At 37.6% G+C, this 16,519-nt stretch overlaps 2 protein-coding genes across 5 annotated transcripts in view; both read right to left on the bottom strand.

Moving 5' to 3' along the window:
- The window catches only part of tle5 (TLE family member 5, transcriptional modulator), a 43,942-nt gene extending 38,861 nt beyond the window's left edge, over window positions 1-5,081 (bottom strand). For both annotated transcript variants that reach the window (XM_088426207.1, XM_088426206.1), the window contains exon 1: window positions 4,357-5,081. In XM_088426207.1, coding sequence (XP_088282333.1) covers window positions 4,357-4,383 — 27 coding nt within the window. In that variant the 5' untranslated portion in view covers window positions 4,384-5,081. The remainder of the gene's footprint in view (window positions 1-4,356) is intronic.
- Window positions 5,082-7,117: 2,036 nt separating this feature from the next.
- LOC148417356 (guanine nucleotide-binding protein subunit alpha-11) overlaps window positions 7,118-16,519 on the bottom strand; it is a 29,545-nt gene continuing 20,143 nt past the window's right edge. For all 3 annotated transcript variants that reach the window (XM_088424869.1, XM_088424870.1, XM_088424868.1), the window contains 3 exons: window positions 15,331-15,460; window positions 13,940-14,093; window positions 7,118-13,198 (listed from right to left, as the gene is read on the bottom strand). In XM_088424869.1, coding sequence (XP_088280995.1) covers window positions 13,008-13,198; window positions 13,940-14,093; window positions 15,331-15,460 — 475 coding nt within the window. In that variant the 3' untranslated portion in view covers window positions 7,118-13,007. The remainder of the gene's footprint in view (window positions 13,199-13,939; window positions 14,094-15,330; window positions 15,461-16,519) is intronic.

Genomic DNA, 16,519 nt, shown 5'->3' on the forward strand with positions numbered 1-16,519 from the left:
TAATAGTACAATGTGGAGACTGTCATTTCATGTCCTCGAGCGCTCCCTAAAAGTAGCATAAACATGTTAGTCCTGATGTGAAAGCACGTTTGCTGCCTTCGTCAAAACTCAATGTTTGCATCTTCTTTGGACAAGGGGCTTTGGGGAAAAATGACTTAATTACACTGACATTGTATTGATTGGCACCTGATGCCAATGTTAAGCAGTGGCTTGCTTGCGCATTATTGTAGCATCTAGCGCTAGCAAGTGCCCCATATACTTACGAGAGCAGCCAGTTCACTTTCAAATGCAGTTTGATAGACATAAACAACAACAAACTTGGAAGCTGAAAGCCTGAGATGTGTTTATAATTGTTTGTTTATAATTGTTTTTCCCCAAGCTAAAAAACAAAAACAAAAAAGTAATCTTTTATCTGAATTCTAAAATACTGAATAGTTGTTGATATTTTGGTTTTCCAGTTGTATAAACGAATCTTAAAATACTGGCAAATAGGACAAAGATAGTTGGTAAACAATTTAAAAAAAATTAAATACACGAGCTGCATGCATCTTGTTGAACTACCGAGTAAGAAAAATGAGCCTGACTTACTTTATGCTTACATTTGCATGCGAGATTTTTTGTTCGGTAAAAAAAAAAAAAAAAACATTGTAAAAACTGGAAAAATTATCAGGCATTATTTTGCATAAACATTTTGCAAAAATCTCATCTTCTCCACATGGACTCTATCTGCATGTAAGAGTAGCGATTGTAAACAATAGTTTCAGTAAACAATTTCAGAATGAAGATTCAGAATATTGCCCTCAAATTAAATGAAATATTGCTTTTAACTCTGAGGGATGAGGGTAGATTGTTTTCACCTTGTCAACCTGGTTCCATAGGAAATGAATCCAGAGCAAGCACGTGCTGAGCCAATAATTATCCACATTTGTGAAGTTTTCTTTCTTTGGCAATTTCATAGAAGGGCATCGGGTGTTCGTGTCGTTGTGGCAGTGAAAAAGACAGTTCATGCCAATTAAAGTTGCATTCATTTTCAAAATTAATTCTCTTAATTTAACAACAAACTTGACATGCCCCGGCACAAAAATGAAGATGCGACAGTTTTTCTGCTGGGTGCTAATGCAAGTCTTCGAAAATAGCATCCCAAGGGTTTCCGATTGCTTTCATGTGTATGTTGTTGCTCTAATTGAGTCTGAGTCGGCAACGCCTCCCCCATTCAAGCCATCTTTGACAAAAATCAACATCACCTGTGACCCGTGTCGTCAACTTGCCTAGTCAAAAGCGAGCCCCCCTCCACCTCCGGTGGGTGGGGAGGTGCACGTTTGTCATGCTAATCAGCTGGCCTAACCTTAATGACCCAGACATCTGCTAGCCCGCGTGTGTGAAGCCCCCCCCAACACACACACACACACACACACACACACACACACACACACACACACAAAAAGAAGATAAGACCCTTGGGGCTTCTAAGAATGTGTGTGTCTCCTTGCAAGAATTATCAACAAGAGTCTATTTCCACTAGCTGCAAATACACACAGCTTGGCTTGCTCGCACACACACACTGAACATAAATGTGTGTAAAAGGGAGGGAAGGGTGCTGGGGGGTGTTATTTAATGGACGAGACAGAGGACCACCGGGATTAAGTCCCCCTCCAACACACACACAGCCGGAGGTTTTAGAGGAAAGGCTTGGGGCTGTTCTGTTAATTCAAGTGGTCTTCATAATGCTCCTGACCCTCCCACCACTACATCTGACCTCAGTGTGTGTGCACCATGCATGTGTGTGTGTGTGTTCTTTTCGTGTCTTAAAGTACACTAGTGGGACCTCAAAATTGGCAGAAGAAAAGGGGCAGTGCAGGGCTTGAGACTGAGACCAAATTGGTCACATTTGCGAGTCGTTTATCGGCATGCCTGAGTAATCGTTTCACTGGTCACGTAGGTATTAATACCAACACAGAGACGGTAATAAAATTATGGTTGGAGGTCATCCTCTTCCTCAGCCTTATATAGAGTAGTTTCCGCATTGAGGCCATACGAATATTACAAGTGTGAAAAAACAATTTCAGCAAAAAAAAGACCAATAGTAAGTCTATGGAGGCTGCCTTTCATATCCCCTCATGCTACTGAACACAAGAGGCGGTAGAATCTGAAATTGACTTTGACTTATTATATTCGGCGATTAAAAAAAAAAAAAAAACTTTAGTTATTTAACCTCTATGTGGGCGAGTGGATTTTGCCTCACTATCCTTCAACCCTGGCACTTTTTTCCCCCCCAAGCCGCTTTGTTGAAGCTGTATTAGGATTAATCAAGTAAAAAAAAAAAAAAATGCAACAATATGCCAAATGCTATCAAGTGGGTCAGGAACCAAAAGAGGCTTTTTCGATCCCCACCACTGTTAATCCAATGAACTGTGCCCATAACCTGCGACTAGAGAGGATTACTAAACTAAATTCATTGAAGGGGGGGTGTTGTCATCACGGGTGACTTAATAAATAATGACACAACATATTTTTTCAATCCAGATCTTAAAGTGAATCGTTCCGTTAGATTTAGAAAAGAAAAAAAAACAGCAACTGCTGATATTGGATGCTGGTTGAACTGAAAAATAAGTAGGAATAGCACTTTTTTCAGAACAATACCAGTACGAGTACTCCGATACTAGTACAAGCACTCTACTTTTGAGTGGTAAACGATATCAAGATACTAGACACCCATATACTTTTGTTTAAATATCCCCGCAAAAAAACAATAACAGATCATTTTGCTATTTCGAGAAAGATTTTCATTTAAATTTTATGAAGTTATTGGTAATTCCTTCTTCTTTGTGAAACTGCTCCAAGCAAGCGCCAAATACTAGTACAGTATTGACAGCCATTGCAAGAACCAACAGCTTGAAATAAGGGCAAGTATCGGCTCAGTATCTGTACTAACCCATTCCTAAATATAAGCCAAAGAAAACACTTATAGCTTTCGTCTTATAAATTAGGCATGGTAAACTGCCATCTCACAATGTCTGACCTCCATGTGACTTTTGAGGTATTTCTTCTCACATAAATGCCGGCCCAAATGCCAGAGTTTCATAAAAAGGTGGTGACATGAAAGCTCAGCATGCCTGAATGAAAAAGGCTGACTTATCTTCTTGACACGCTTATCTATATGAATGTCACACATGCAGCTCATCTACAAGCCTGTGTGACAGGAGAGGTGGCAGCGTAACGTACAGGGGGTGACAGTGGCACTAACAGGTGCTTTTTTGAGGGTCAATAGTAGATTAGAAATATCTAAGACTCCCCATAGACACACTTCATTCCCATCTCTCATTTTTTAATCATTTTGTGCTACAGTCAACATTTTTTTTCAGAAATCTATTAATCTGTTAATTATTTTTACATATTTTGATAGAAGCTAATATTTCTTTCGTTGTTAGAAAAATATAAATGATTTCAAACTGACAGTGTGGATAATTCCCAAACAAGAATGAATCACAATTTTTGACTCATTTGATCTATAACATGTCAGAATATGTGTAAAAACGTTTATCATTGTTTTCCAAAGCAATAGTAAATGTTTCATTTTGATCGCACAAAGATAATCAATCATCTTTGAAGGAGGACTAGATGTTGCATATTAAATGTTGAGAGGCTGAAATTTCAAAGGTAGTCCTGAGCAAATGACCTTTTAAACAGGTGATTAGCATGCCTTTGACCATCAGACCTCAGGACTAGAGGTTGATGTGCTAACCACTACTCAACCATACTGACTGAATAAAAGAACTTTGCATTTTCTCTGGCACTTGTCCTAATTCAGGTCACAGATGAACTCAGACCATCCCAGCAAAATGTGGTGAGATGGAGGGATAAAACTTGGATAGTGTGATTAGACATGAATTGGCCCCCACTTTCACACCTAGAATTTTTTAAGTCTGCAGGAAACAGAACATGCATTGTTTTTGGAATGTTGGCAGAAGCCGGCATGAACACATTTCGTGTAAACCCACGCTGCTTTTCCATTGTGAAGCAGATGTGCTAATCATTGCTGTGTGGCTGAATTACTAGTATCCAATTTCAATCAACGATCTCACACTGATTGTTTTTTTTTCCACCTACAAATTAGTACGAGCCCACTTATGCACTGGCAATGACAGAGTGCATGCTATAGACCGAGTCTCTGTTCCCATGGTAACGCAAAAATTTCGGCTTAGAATTGAAAATACAGTCAAATTAAAATACTGGCCATAACATAACAGATTCAATACTGGTTGTAGACAATGTTTGGCTATTTTTTTGTTAATCGTAAAAACAAAAATGAGCATTGTTGAGAAAGCCACATAGCTGGTTCACAAAACATGGACTTACTGAGTGTCTTGATTGTGGAAACATCATGTCAGTCCCTTGTTGTTGTCGTTTCTTCCTAAAACCAAAAAGCCTTGTGTAGATATTTTTCCTTTGTGCCCCCCCTCCCCCCCAAAAAAAGTCTTTCAAGTGGAGCTGTCCAGCGTCTAGCTCACTGCTAGCATGCGAGACCCCCAACCTCCTCAAAACACACTCACCCTACCCCGAATAAAAATCCAAATTTGGACTTTGTGTCTGTTCTTGACGTCGCTGTTGGAGCTAACTCGCGCGTATCTAAGCTAAAACTGCCCTAATTCTTCTCCCTCCCCAAAAAAGCTGCCACTCAAAAATGATTCATCGCTCGAGAAGGCATTCGGAATTACGCGTTGCATTCACACGCGGTCAATTAATAAATAATAATCAAAAAGCTATCTCGAAAAAAATTTCAACTCGAACAAGTTCACTGCGTGGAAAATATGTGAAAGACGAAAAAAAAAAACACAAAATGTCTGCTGGTTAGTTCAACCCCGTTTTTTACGTCTCAACTCGCGAGAGGAAAAACAAGCCACAAAACAGAACAGCGCTGCAGGGATGAAACCGCGGACAACTTCCTCGGGAAAAGCTTATAAAAAATAAAAAAAAGTGGAATCGTCTCTCCTTGCTGTGGGTGTGAAGTCAAGTCTTGAGCGTCTGCCGCCTCTGCAAGACGACCAGCTGCTGAACCAGTGCCACTGCCTGCGCCGCACACCCCTCATAGAACTACACTCACTGGCTAGATCAGCCGGGAGAAGAAGCATAGAGCTACACCAAATATCCATCTATATGACAAAGATCTACAGCAGCATGATGCTGAGCTTTTGTGCATATCTGAGCAAATGCCGCCACCTTGTGGATGCGTCCACGCAAAAAAATAAATAAATAAATACATTGAAATATTGTTTTTGAAATTAAGACGATTTTCCTGCTTACGGAAGTTCGTTTAAAGTTTCCAAAGAGTCATCATTTTGAGGTAAGTCATTTATGACATTTTACGTCATACTTGGAAAAGGCAAAGCCATTATTATGAAAATTCCCTCTACAACGATTTGCCTTCCTTTTGTTAATTCTGACCTCGGCCACATCATGTCACAAGCAGGTGTGCACACTTGTAACAACCAGGTTTTTTTGCTTCTCTTCTAAGGAGAAAATACTCTTTTTTCATCAAATTAATTTCCACAGGTTTTTAGGGTAACAAGCTTTTGGAAACATCTTGTACCAATTTTTATTTATAACAGAAAAAAACTGACATATGAACAAGAAAGGCAGACTTCACATTCACTAGACATGCAGCTGGATTAAAAAAATATGGTTAAATTCTAAAACGTGGGCATTTTAAGATTTTTGTTGTTGTTTTGACAGTCGTCAATGCCCTACTGCCCATTTCATCAGCGTCAGTCCGCCATTTTTTCAGGTCAAACTAAATTCTAATAGTCGGTCTGTCAGTCTGTCAATTATTGCATGATGATGACGATTATCCAAGATCTTCCTTAAGCTTTTACTAGGCACAGCGGCTAATTTTGGCCGATAGTCTAAACAGACAAAAACGGCCTTTAATAGGCACATCATTCTCTATTTTTTGAGTCCTAAACAGGCAAAAATCTTCTCGAGAAATTTAGGGGTACGTCAGAATCTGGGCAAAAGCTAACAGACGTTTTCGGACGTCTTGCCTGTTCATCGGCTGAAAGTGACTGCTGTACCCAGTAAAGGGTTGAGAATGCTTATGGGTCTGACCTCTATAATGCTTTGTCTCCTCTGGATTCTCAGGTGAACCCTGTACAAACTTCCACAGTTGTTTCCTCTTCCTGGTGGATTTCCTCAACATTCTGTTTTCCAGTATTTACACAATTATTTAGAAACAAAAAATAACAGTCTAACAATGGAAGAAAAGGACGAACAATAGACAATACCACAACACAAAAAAGACAACAAAAAGATGTGGTAAAAACACACAAAAAACACTGTGGATGGCTTTCCTGTTTAGCGCAAACAGATTAGGAGTTATGGTCATTTGAAAAACATCTCCTGTCCACGACAACAGGTCCATCTCATCGGGGTTACTATTGCAAGTGGGCTAATGCTTGCATGCTCACTAACTACAATCGAAAATGTGTGGATGAAGACGTATGTGATGGGAGTTCTCAGCAGAAAATGTTTGGCAATATTAAAGTATCAGGAATTTCATTTTTCAAAAGGTATATAACATGTTTGATGGGTAACAACACAGGGAGGTGATGTAAAGCCCTCGACTTGTTATTCCATTTTTTTTAAGCGTTCCGTCATTCGTTGCAAAACAAGCGTCCAGTGACGGATGGACTGACGGACAGTAAGCCGTTGCTGATGGTCTGCCCACCTCTCTAAATTCTAAACTATATTTGCCTGCTTAGTTGAAATCTAATCATAATAAAACCAAATATGCAAGGCTGCCTTTGGATGGCTAATTGAACACAAAAAATGGAAATGAAACCTTAACAAAATCAAGTACAAAAACATCACTCCTTTGCTTTTTTAATTTATTCATCTTGCAAATGAAGTAAATTCAAAAGAAAGTTTAAAAAAATGTGTATTTTTTCCCTCTTCATAACTAAAGTGAAACAATTAAAAAACAAATTTTAAGATTTAAACAACATTGTCCAAATCATGACATCCCTGATACTATTTAGTGATGCAAAACAAAATAAACACAACGAGTAAGATCAATGGAATCGGTGGGTGCGTGTGGGGAGCCTGAAAAGGAAGCAAAGAAATCTATGCAGGTGCGTATAGGAATATTTTTTTTTTTATTCCAATTGAAAACATTAAAAAGGAGAAGGCTATGAAAGTTGTTTTCATGTTAAAATGGGGTTCAGGCAACAGTGGTTGAAATGTAACATACAAAAAAGAAATATGGCTAAAATACTGTAAATCAACAAGTCAATAATAAGCACAACCCTGCCCATGAGGACATGGCTTCATTGAGTACATCATCCCCCCTGCCCGAAATATACATGCAGTTAAAAACAGCAGATCTTCAATCAGCAATCTTAAATAAAGAATACAATTGTTATTCAATCACATATTTAGTGTTCATTTCATTTTAAAAACAGGACTATGAAAATCCATGGGCCCCGACACCCTCCCTCACAACATTGGCACTTAAGTATTTTAAGTCAAGAGTCTGGCTTTTCAAAGGAAATTAGATTGGCACACTCATGGTACAAAATTTACATTTGGTAAACTTTCTCTAAAAAAAAGAAAAAAAAAGCTCATAATTTATCATTTATACATGACTACACCAAGTTATTGGAAAACAAACAAACATAAAAGTGGTTGCAAAATATACACGTGGTAGATTGTGTCTGCTTTACAAAAAATGATTGGTGCTGGACATGAGTTTGGAGTCAAAAAGGAGCTGAAGCAAACCCAAAACCAGGAAACTCAAGTCAATGAAGTGTCCTGACCCAGAGAGATGGCATGCAGTCCAATCAACGGAGGGCTGAGATCCATTTCATTCAAGAATTTGATGCCACATATACAGTGTGTGTGTGTGTGTGTAATTATATATATATATATATATATATATATATATATATATATATATATATATATATATATATTATATATATATATATATGTGTGTGTGTGTGTGTGTGTGTGTGTGTGTGTGTGCAAAACAAAAATGCTTGCTTGGTGTACGCGTGATGTACATTTTCTTGGCACCGTCTCTAAAAGTCTACATGTTCAAATCATTCCCGAGGCCTGAGCGACTGGTAGGAAGTGCTGTTAAAGATTAGCATTAGGCTGGATGAACTGCTTGTTACTGTAAGGTGGATCCGCATTTAGCGCTATGCTATATCGTGTACAGTTACACACAGTCATGTCATCAATATATCAAAGTATGAGTACATTTGTGACCGAAAGTGTACTCTGTAAACAAACACAGTGCAGTTCAGCCTCTGACCGCTGAGATGTTTTTGGCAGTACGTTTAATTTGTTAACAGGCTTGAAACATCATCGCATGAGTACGAAAATCAACATGTGGGGGAAAAATGAGTACATAAGCAAACGCAGATTCCAGCTGCATTCAAAATTTCTCCAATTCGGTGAAGTCTAAGCAAGAACATACAGTATGCAGTGAGGAATGTAATAATACATGTTTTACTTCCTAAAAAGAAAACAAGATAATGGTATATTTCTAAGGAAAAAAAGATCCAAAGTATGCTATACTTAATTGTATCCGCATATTGTTTAGTTGAGTGTTTCATTTAATGGAGAATGTATTGATTTGTTTGTTTTAATCTGTGATTCAATTCATAAAATTGTTCTTATCTATGTGGGTTAGTTATTTGATTACTTATTTTCCAGACTTTAGAATATATTAAAATATTTACTCTTCTTGTTAAATCTGTTTCATATTAAACACATGTACTCTTTTCGTTTCATATTAAATCTGTTTCTTATTAAAGACTTTTTTTGCATTTTGTACAATTCAACTATTTTATCATTTGATTTTGGCCTTAGATTTACACCTCAAAAAATGATATTCCACCTTTGAGCTATTTGAGGGGACAGGGTAATAACAGATTTGTTTGAAGTTTAGGATGATTCCCATCCACTGATTACGCAAATGTGTTGAGAAAATATAAAGTATTTTGCTGCATCATGAGATTTTTCTCATTCAAGTATGTGCTTTGGCTCAATACAGGTTGGTAATTGCTACTTTGCAATATCTGGTTTGAATTTAAATCTAAGAAAAGTTGTCTTAGTCCTTCCACATCAGGAGCAAAATGGTATTGCAAATACTGTACTTTGTAACACTTGAGAGTGACATCAGTGATTCCCAAACACTTTGTATGGAACCAAGCTATTACACTGTGAATTGGCCCCAAATTTTATACTAACTACAAATCAAATCTAGTACAGCTATGTGACAAACAGAGAATGGCAATCTTCTTCCAAAATTTCTTCCATTATTCCAGTAGTATGATTTTTTGGAAACATTCTATTTGGTGAAATGTAGGCACTTTTATTTTTTCAATATATATGGAAAACGTGCCTAGGCGCAGTAAAGGTTGTTGAACCATTACTATGCAAAATGATGGATGACTTTTTTTGTTTACTTGAATGAGGAATTTTGCATTATTTGACAAACCAGGCCATGTAAAAGCAGGAGAAGCCTTGAGCAAAAACGACTGCTGAAATAGCAAAGCCAACAAGCGAAGAAGAAAATGAGTCGAGATGCCGGTTTTCATTTTGTATAAAGGCAAGATGTGAAGGAAAAACCAAAAGCCACCAGGAATGTCACATATAGGCATCAGTGGCTTAGATGCCCCCCACCCCCACCCCCCATCACATACCACAACCTACCAAAGCTGCTAATAGTAGCCCTTGTAATAGTGTTGACAACTCACATGAACATTTTCATAATGTTATGATCTTTAGAGCAGGGCTTGCTCAACTGGATCAAGAGCCAAATTTGAAAGGTCGGCCGCTCACGAAAATACAACACGGCCACCGGTTGTACACGGAACCGGAGCAGAAACTCATTCACCAAGAATCAAAAAGCCCTTTGCCGAGTAATTATATGCAAGTAAAAAACTGACCCCAGCTTCATTTTAGGAAGCCCTGCTCTAGAAAAAGGATACAAAATCAGGAGACACGATATGGAATTGGTACCAACAGTCAACATATTCTGCCTTAAAATGACCAAAATTCAAGAACGCTTTGACTGTAAATATTCAAGAAATAGGTGTTTTTAGTTTACTTTTTTTTCCCAGATTTTTGCATAAAGCGTGAACCCGAAAATGGCGCCAATGCTGCCATTTGAAGAAAAAAAAAAGACTGCAAAACCTTAGAAAGATAAAACATGTATTCTCTGTGAAAATAGCTTGGATATTTTACAGCAGTAAAAAGAAAAAAAAAAAAAGCCAGTCCCCTCACATGAGCTTCTGCATGGAGAGAGAATCAACCACTTGAAAGTAGTTGATCAAATGTGCCAGTTGAGCACAAAAAACTAAAGCAAAGCAGCTGAAAACTGGCAGCACAATTACTACAACTTAATGACAGTATCGAAATGGTGTGCACATGAGAGGTCGCTTCCATTTCAGAAAGTAAAGAAAGCCAATCACAATTAAAAGTGATGTCAAATTGAAAGTGTTCTCTACTATATTATGTTACATACACCCCTAAAAACAGCATTCTGATTGCCTTTGTGGATTATGAATTGAACAGAAAATTCCAACCGTAGGAGTATCAAACATATTACTTTCACGAAAAAAAAAAAAAACACTTAACTTCCCCTTTAAATGAGTGCATTGTGACGCCACAGAGGTTTTTTTTTAGTGAACATCCACTGTTGGTGGAGACAAATTCAAACGAATTGCTGTTTTGTGGGTTTGCCCACTAAAAACAGTAACAACAACCATAATAAAGCATCCTTTTTGAAAATGTCCGGGGCGTATTCATCATGAGTAGAGATTCAAGAATTCATAGGTAAACATTTGGATCAGGCTTGTTAAGTCGAGTGTCTCCTATTTTGCGTTAAAGTGGTCATTTAAAAAATATTTTGTCCATTCCAACAGATCTTTCAACAAACTCCTCCTGGAGTTGATCTGATTTATCATATTTCAACCACATGTGTTTATCCAGTGGCTGCACCAAAGTCAAATGGTCTACTTTTGATTTTTTTTTTTAGAGTACTGTATGTATATTGTACAAATACAGTTGCTCATTTATTTATGCCAAAAATAGGTTGTGACAGGCATAATTATATAATCCTTTAATAATCCATTTAATCCTTTACGAATAATATCCTTAACTAATAATCACAGGGTGTGCATTTTTATAACTTGTGTGGTCATGTGATTTTTCTACAAGAACAGTTGTGAAACAGCACTTGACGTATAAGCAACGCTAAATTCTAGGGATGGGGTGAGATCTTGTACGCTGAGAGCTCATGAGATTAGAACGCCACAAGATTTCTTGTCCCTGTGCTGCACGAGATCAATTTTTTGTGCTTGGTAATGCTCTGCATGACAGTGCCACCAAACATTGTGAGAAGGCCAGCTGACTCTAAATAAAACATTGCCTACCGAATCATATATGGACGCAATCTCCTAGGAACACTTTTATTTAGATTTTTTATTTTTTATTTTTGTAACCGGAAGCACGTGACAATCATTACCTTCACTCGCCAACAATTTTTCCGGACTGCGTCGTGACCTCAGAAGATACCGTAGAAATCACATTCAATCGCCAACTCAGGCCGTTATAAAACAACGTAATTACGCTGATATTTTAATGTAAGGTGCATGTTGCCCCCACAACCCTCGTGAGGATGAGTCGTTAAGATAATGGCTGGATGGTTGCCCTTTCCAGTGTTTTCCCATCTGTGTTTATATCTGTCTTTTACCAAGCGAGAAAACAGAAAATAATTTAATTAACATCCTAATAATTGAAATAATACCTGTCTCAATATCAGCAGGCTGTTCTGATTACTTTCAAATCAACTGTGGTGATATTTTGGTGCTCCAGTTGAACACAGTTCAGAAAAGAACGCTAAAATATTGGTACCTAAAACAAAGAAGGTTGGTTAAAAAAAAAAAAAAGCCTAGCTATTTAAATTTGCACACTAGCTCTTTAATTTAGTTGCAGTGTGCTGAGTAAAGCGAAAACATTTTGAGGACGGAAAAAATTAGGTTATACATTTTATTACTATACAAATAAAAAAAAAAAAAAAAAAACGATCTCATTCTCATGGACTCAATCTTGTAACACATCTTGTCTTGTGAGATTTGTGTCCGGTCCCATCCCTACTAATACGTCAACTTCACAAGCTCAGTATTAAACCAATCTGAAATTCTCAACCTTGAGATTTATAGAAACAGCTACTTAAGGAAATGTGTAGAAGCGACAACTCCCCTTCTCTCCTGGAAACTTCCCAAGATTAACGGGTCTCAAGAACCAGCGAACTGCAAGGTAGACCAGATCCCACTCCTGCACTAAAACAATACTGGCAACATTGTTCTATTTACAAAAAAAAGTGGAAATGTAGTGTCAATTTGGCAAAGCAAGAATAGAATGATTTGCAGTAAATGTAATGGTAGTGCTATCTTCTTAAAGGGGTAGTAACACTTAAAACGCCAAGAGGGGGTAGTGTGTAGTGGGTTACAATCCTTTTGAGTGTAGCCACTGTAATTACAAAGTAGACAAAAAGTAGATAAGTCATCTATGCGTAAGCAAAACTATTTACATTCAACAGAGCTTGTGCACTCTGTATTGGAGCAGATATTATATTCCTTAAGATGAGCACACTGTAGTTGTGTACAGCATGCACAGCGTACACAAGTAGGGAGAGAGCCCTTTAAATCGTAAAGTCTTTGACATGGGTCACCCTGCGACACAAAAGCACTGCTGATAATATAGAGGCTCAACCATAAATTACCCCATAAAAGAGGTTCACAGGATTTGTTGTACACTGTGGTGAGAGCAACGAGAGACCTGGGGGGAAAGATAGCGGAAAAGATAGCGAGTGTCGAGTGAAGCTGATGACTATGTTCCATGCAGACGTTTATGTTTTGAGAAGAGGAATGTACAATGTGTGTGTGTGTGTGTGTGGCTTGCTCTCTCGCCTTCTCTCACTCTCTGTGTTACATGGCACTTCACACCAGGTTGTACTCTTTGAGGTTGAGCTGCAGGATGGTATCTTTGACGGCGGCAAAAACAAAGCGGATGTTCTCCGTGTCGGTGGCGCACGTGAAGTGTGAGTAGATGATCTTGTCGCTGTCTGGGTTCAAGTCCACAAACATCTTCAGGATGAACTCCCGGCCTGCCAGCGGGTCACGTTGTGGGCCTGTTCAAACGAGAAAAATAGATATTAAAAAGATAGATATTTTTTCTTGCATAATTATTTCTTTGTGTGTATTATCTACAGAAACATTAAATAAGTGCCCACCTTGGAAAAAATAATCACATATAGAAAATATGTAATGTTTTGAACATAAACAACATTTCTTTGCGACAAGAGCAATACAGGCAAATATTTGGTAACCATCCGGCGAATGCAGAAGACCCACTACCCTCTGCGACACGCAAGTGTCTTGAACAATTGCAATTACACCAATGTATCAACGTGGATCAAATTTACTAGAAAAAAATTGAAAGGTTATGACTGCAGTACTTCAGAAAAGCCTACATGAAAGTTTGTCTAAACAGAATAGTTAAACGTTGTAGTATGAAAAACAGAGGATGCATTTAAAATGTATAGATCAAAGTTCCAAGTTATTTTTAGATGAAATATGTATTGATTCCTAACATATCTATTTTCATCTCGCTGTGGCCCTAATACAACTTTGAAATGTCATTCTTTTGTGAAAGTGAAGAGGCCATTTTGGAGTTCACACTTCTAGCCACAAGGTGTCGTTGTATAATGAAAAATTAATCTGCGCTGCTTGCCAGAGAACAATTATATTCCTTTAGTTTTTATAATCCTCTTTAAAAAAAAAAGCAGATTGTGATTGACTAATAGTAAAAAAGTTTCTTCAACTACAACTAAATAGCCCATTTAACTTTATTTGTAAGAAGAAAGCAGTACCGTCAAACTCTGGGAAGTAGTCCACCAGGTGGGAGTACATAATCTTTTCCTCAAGCAGGTCCCGCTTGTTGAGGAAGAGGATGACGGAGGAGTTTTGAAACCAAGGATATGTAATGATGGTCCTGAAAAGGGCTTTGCTCTCCTCCATGCGGTTCTGAGGGAAAAAAATGGTTAGAATGAGTGGCAGAATTAACTAACATCACTAACAGAACTAACATTAAACTACAACAGCAACACAGTATATACCCATCCCCCTTTTAAGAAAAACATTTGGATTTTAACTAAATTGTGTGAAATTTCACATGCACGTTTATTCAAGAAATGTAGGCAATGCTTACAGAAACTGCAAAAAGGGATTCTGATGTGACGAAATGAAAGAGGAGGGGGGAAAAAGGACACCCAGGGGTTGACTGACGTGCAAGTTAAAGGATTTTGGCACTGACTTGTCATCACAGCCAACTAATCCCTGCACACTTTGATGCCTAAACACTGCCCAGCCATTCAGAAATATCTTAACACCACCAAAAATTTCAAGTATTAATGCCAATGAGTTATAAAAACATAATAACTGCACATGCAATTTTGAATTAAAAAATGAAAATACATATAGTGGTAGTCATAGAAAAAGTTAATTACTGTATAACAAAAATGTTGAATAAAACAAATACAATATCCCTATGTAGTTGATTATTTGTATCACTCATATTGTGTAAAGCAGACAGATATGTTCTTATTAACCATGGACAATATCAGATTCTGACAAGATGATAAAATTTCTCATTTTAAATATACTTGGAAAATAGAATTTTTTTTCCATAAAAAACATTTAAAAACATATAATGCAGAATTTACAATAACAAACATTTACCATGCTAAACAAAGTTGTAGCTTGCAAGACTGCTTGCGTCCTACAATATAAGCGATATCACAATAAATGCTCCGTCAAAGTAGCATATGAAAGTAGCATGTTAGCAACATTAACTGCATAAATTAGCCGGCCAAGCAGAAAGTGGACAACAGCAGCTGTTATGCGATTGGCTGCTGCAGCCAGAGAGTACCCACATATGACATACAATACAAGGAGACTCCTGAAGAACACTCCAGCTGCCCATTATGGCAGATGACGTGGGAGGTCATAGAACTTACTGGTTTTGACAGATTTGGACGGTTTTAAATGGCAGACTTTTAAAATCTCAACACAGTATATCACCAATACAGTTATCGCCACATGCCTAGTTCCTACAGTATGTTGTCCAAAAGAACATTTCCTCCTCGATTATTCTATGTTCACTTTGCCATCGATTGTAGTACTCAATAATAATAATCTTTATCACAAAAAGAGACCAGAAAGTCATATACAAACAAGTTGAACCAGAAATGATACCTCTCACCTCGTTGTCTGACTCCACTAGCACCTGGTCGTATTCGCTGAGCGCCACTAGAAACATGATAGAGGTGACGTTCTCAAAGCAGTGGATCCACTTCCTCCTCTCCGACCGCTGGCCACCGACATCCACCATCCTGAATATGACGCGGCATATAAACAGAAGAAAAATAACAATGAGAAAGACACCCTATACTTAACATATCTTAATAGTAATTACATACAGAGGTGCATGCATCGATTAAACTATTAAAGGTGTCAATCAAGGAAAATTGAAGGCTCACATCAAGTGAATAAATAGAATTTTAACATGTCCATTTACTGAAAACGAAGAGGCACCGAAGCCACCGGGCAAAGATTCGAAACAGGGATGCGCATTTCATGCAGAAAATTAATTCAGCAGGTGCAAGAGGACGTCCATCCTTAAATGAAATGCATTTTTTGCCTGAAATTGGTGTGTGTCTCCCCCAAAATTCGGCAAACACACCGCGAGAGCGGAGGAGAAAAGTCTGTACACAAGATGGACATATGCCCATTACTTTCAGTTAGTCAGAGATAACGACAAGAAGAATATAGTTATCGTTAGGTGCACTTTGTGCGCGACACTCAAGGAGCTGTCCACTTTTCCAAATAGGACCAGTAATTTGACAAACCATTTAAAGCGGGGCCATATAAACGTGAAATTATAGAAAAAAAAACTGCGTTCTCTCGCTGAAGGATGACACTTAGATATCAAGAAGTTAGAAGACACACACGTATACAGGTGTATGGTAAATTTGGACTTTTGGGTTCTATGTAGTCATGGAAAAAATAGAGCACTTTTTCTTCTTTTTAAAAGAATAAAATAGAATGCATTTGTTGTCATTATATAGTGGGAATACAGTGCAATAGGGAGTGCACATAAACCACATGAACAATAAAAAATACATAAATAATAATTGGAATAGAATACAGGTTATTTTCGCTGTTATTGTTTTGTTCTTATCAAGGGAATAAAATATCTGTTTTAATGTCAGGTACCAATGAAGGTAAACAACCTGAAGAAAAAAAAAAAAAGATAAAATATTTACTTTATGTTCTATTTGACATGCTTACGTATAAATTATTTTTCAAATTTTTAGTCACTTTTGTCATAATTTGCTGTTCCTGTGATACTTAGGTGTAATTGTGTGTATTAAAATTACAGCTTGAACTGG

Source organism: Hippichthys cyanospilos, chromosome 10 (assembly GCF_059441005.1).
Source record: "Hippichthys cyanospilos isolate Australia breed blue-spotted pipefish chromosome 10, RoL_Hcya_1.0, whole genome shotgun sequence".
Lineage (NCBI taxonomy): Eukaryota > Metazoa > Chordata > Actinopteri > Syngnathiformes > Syngnathidae > Hippichthys > Hippichthys cyanospilos.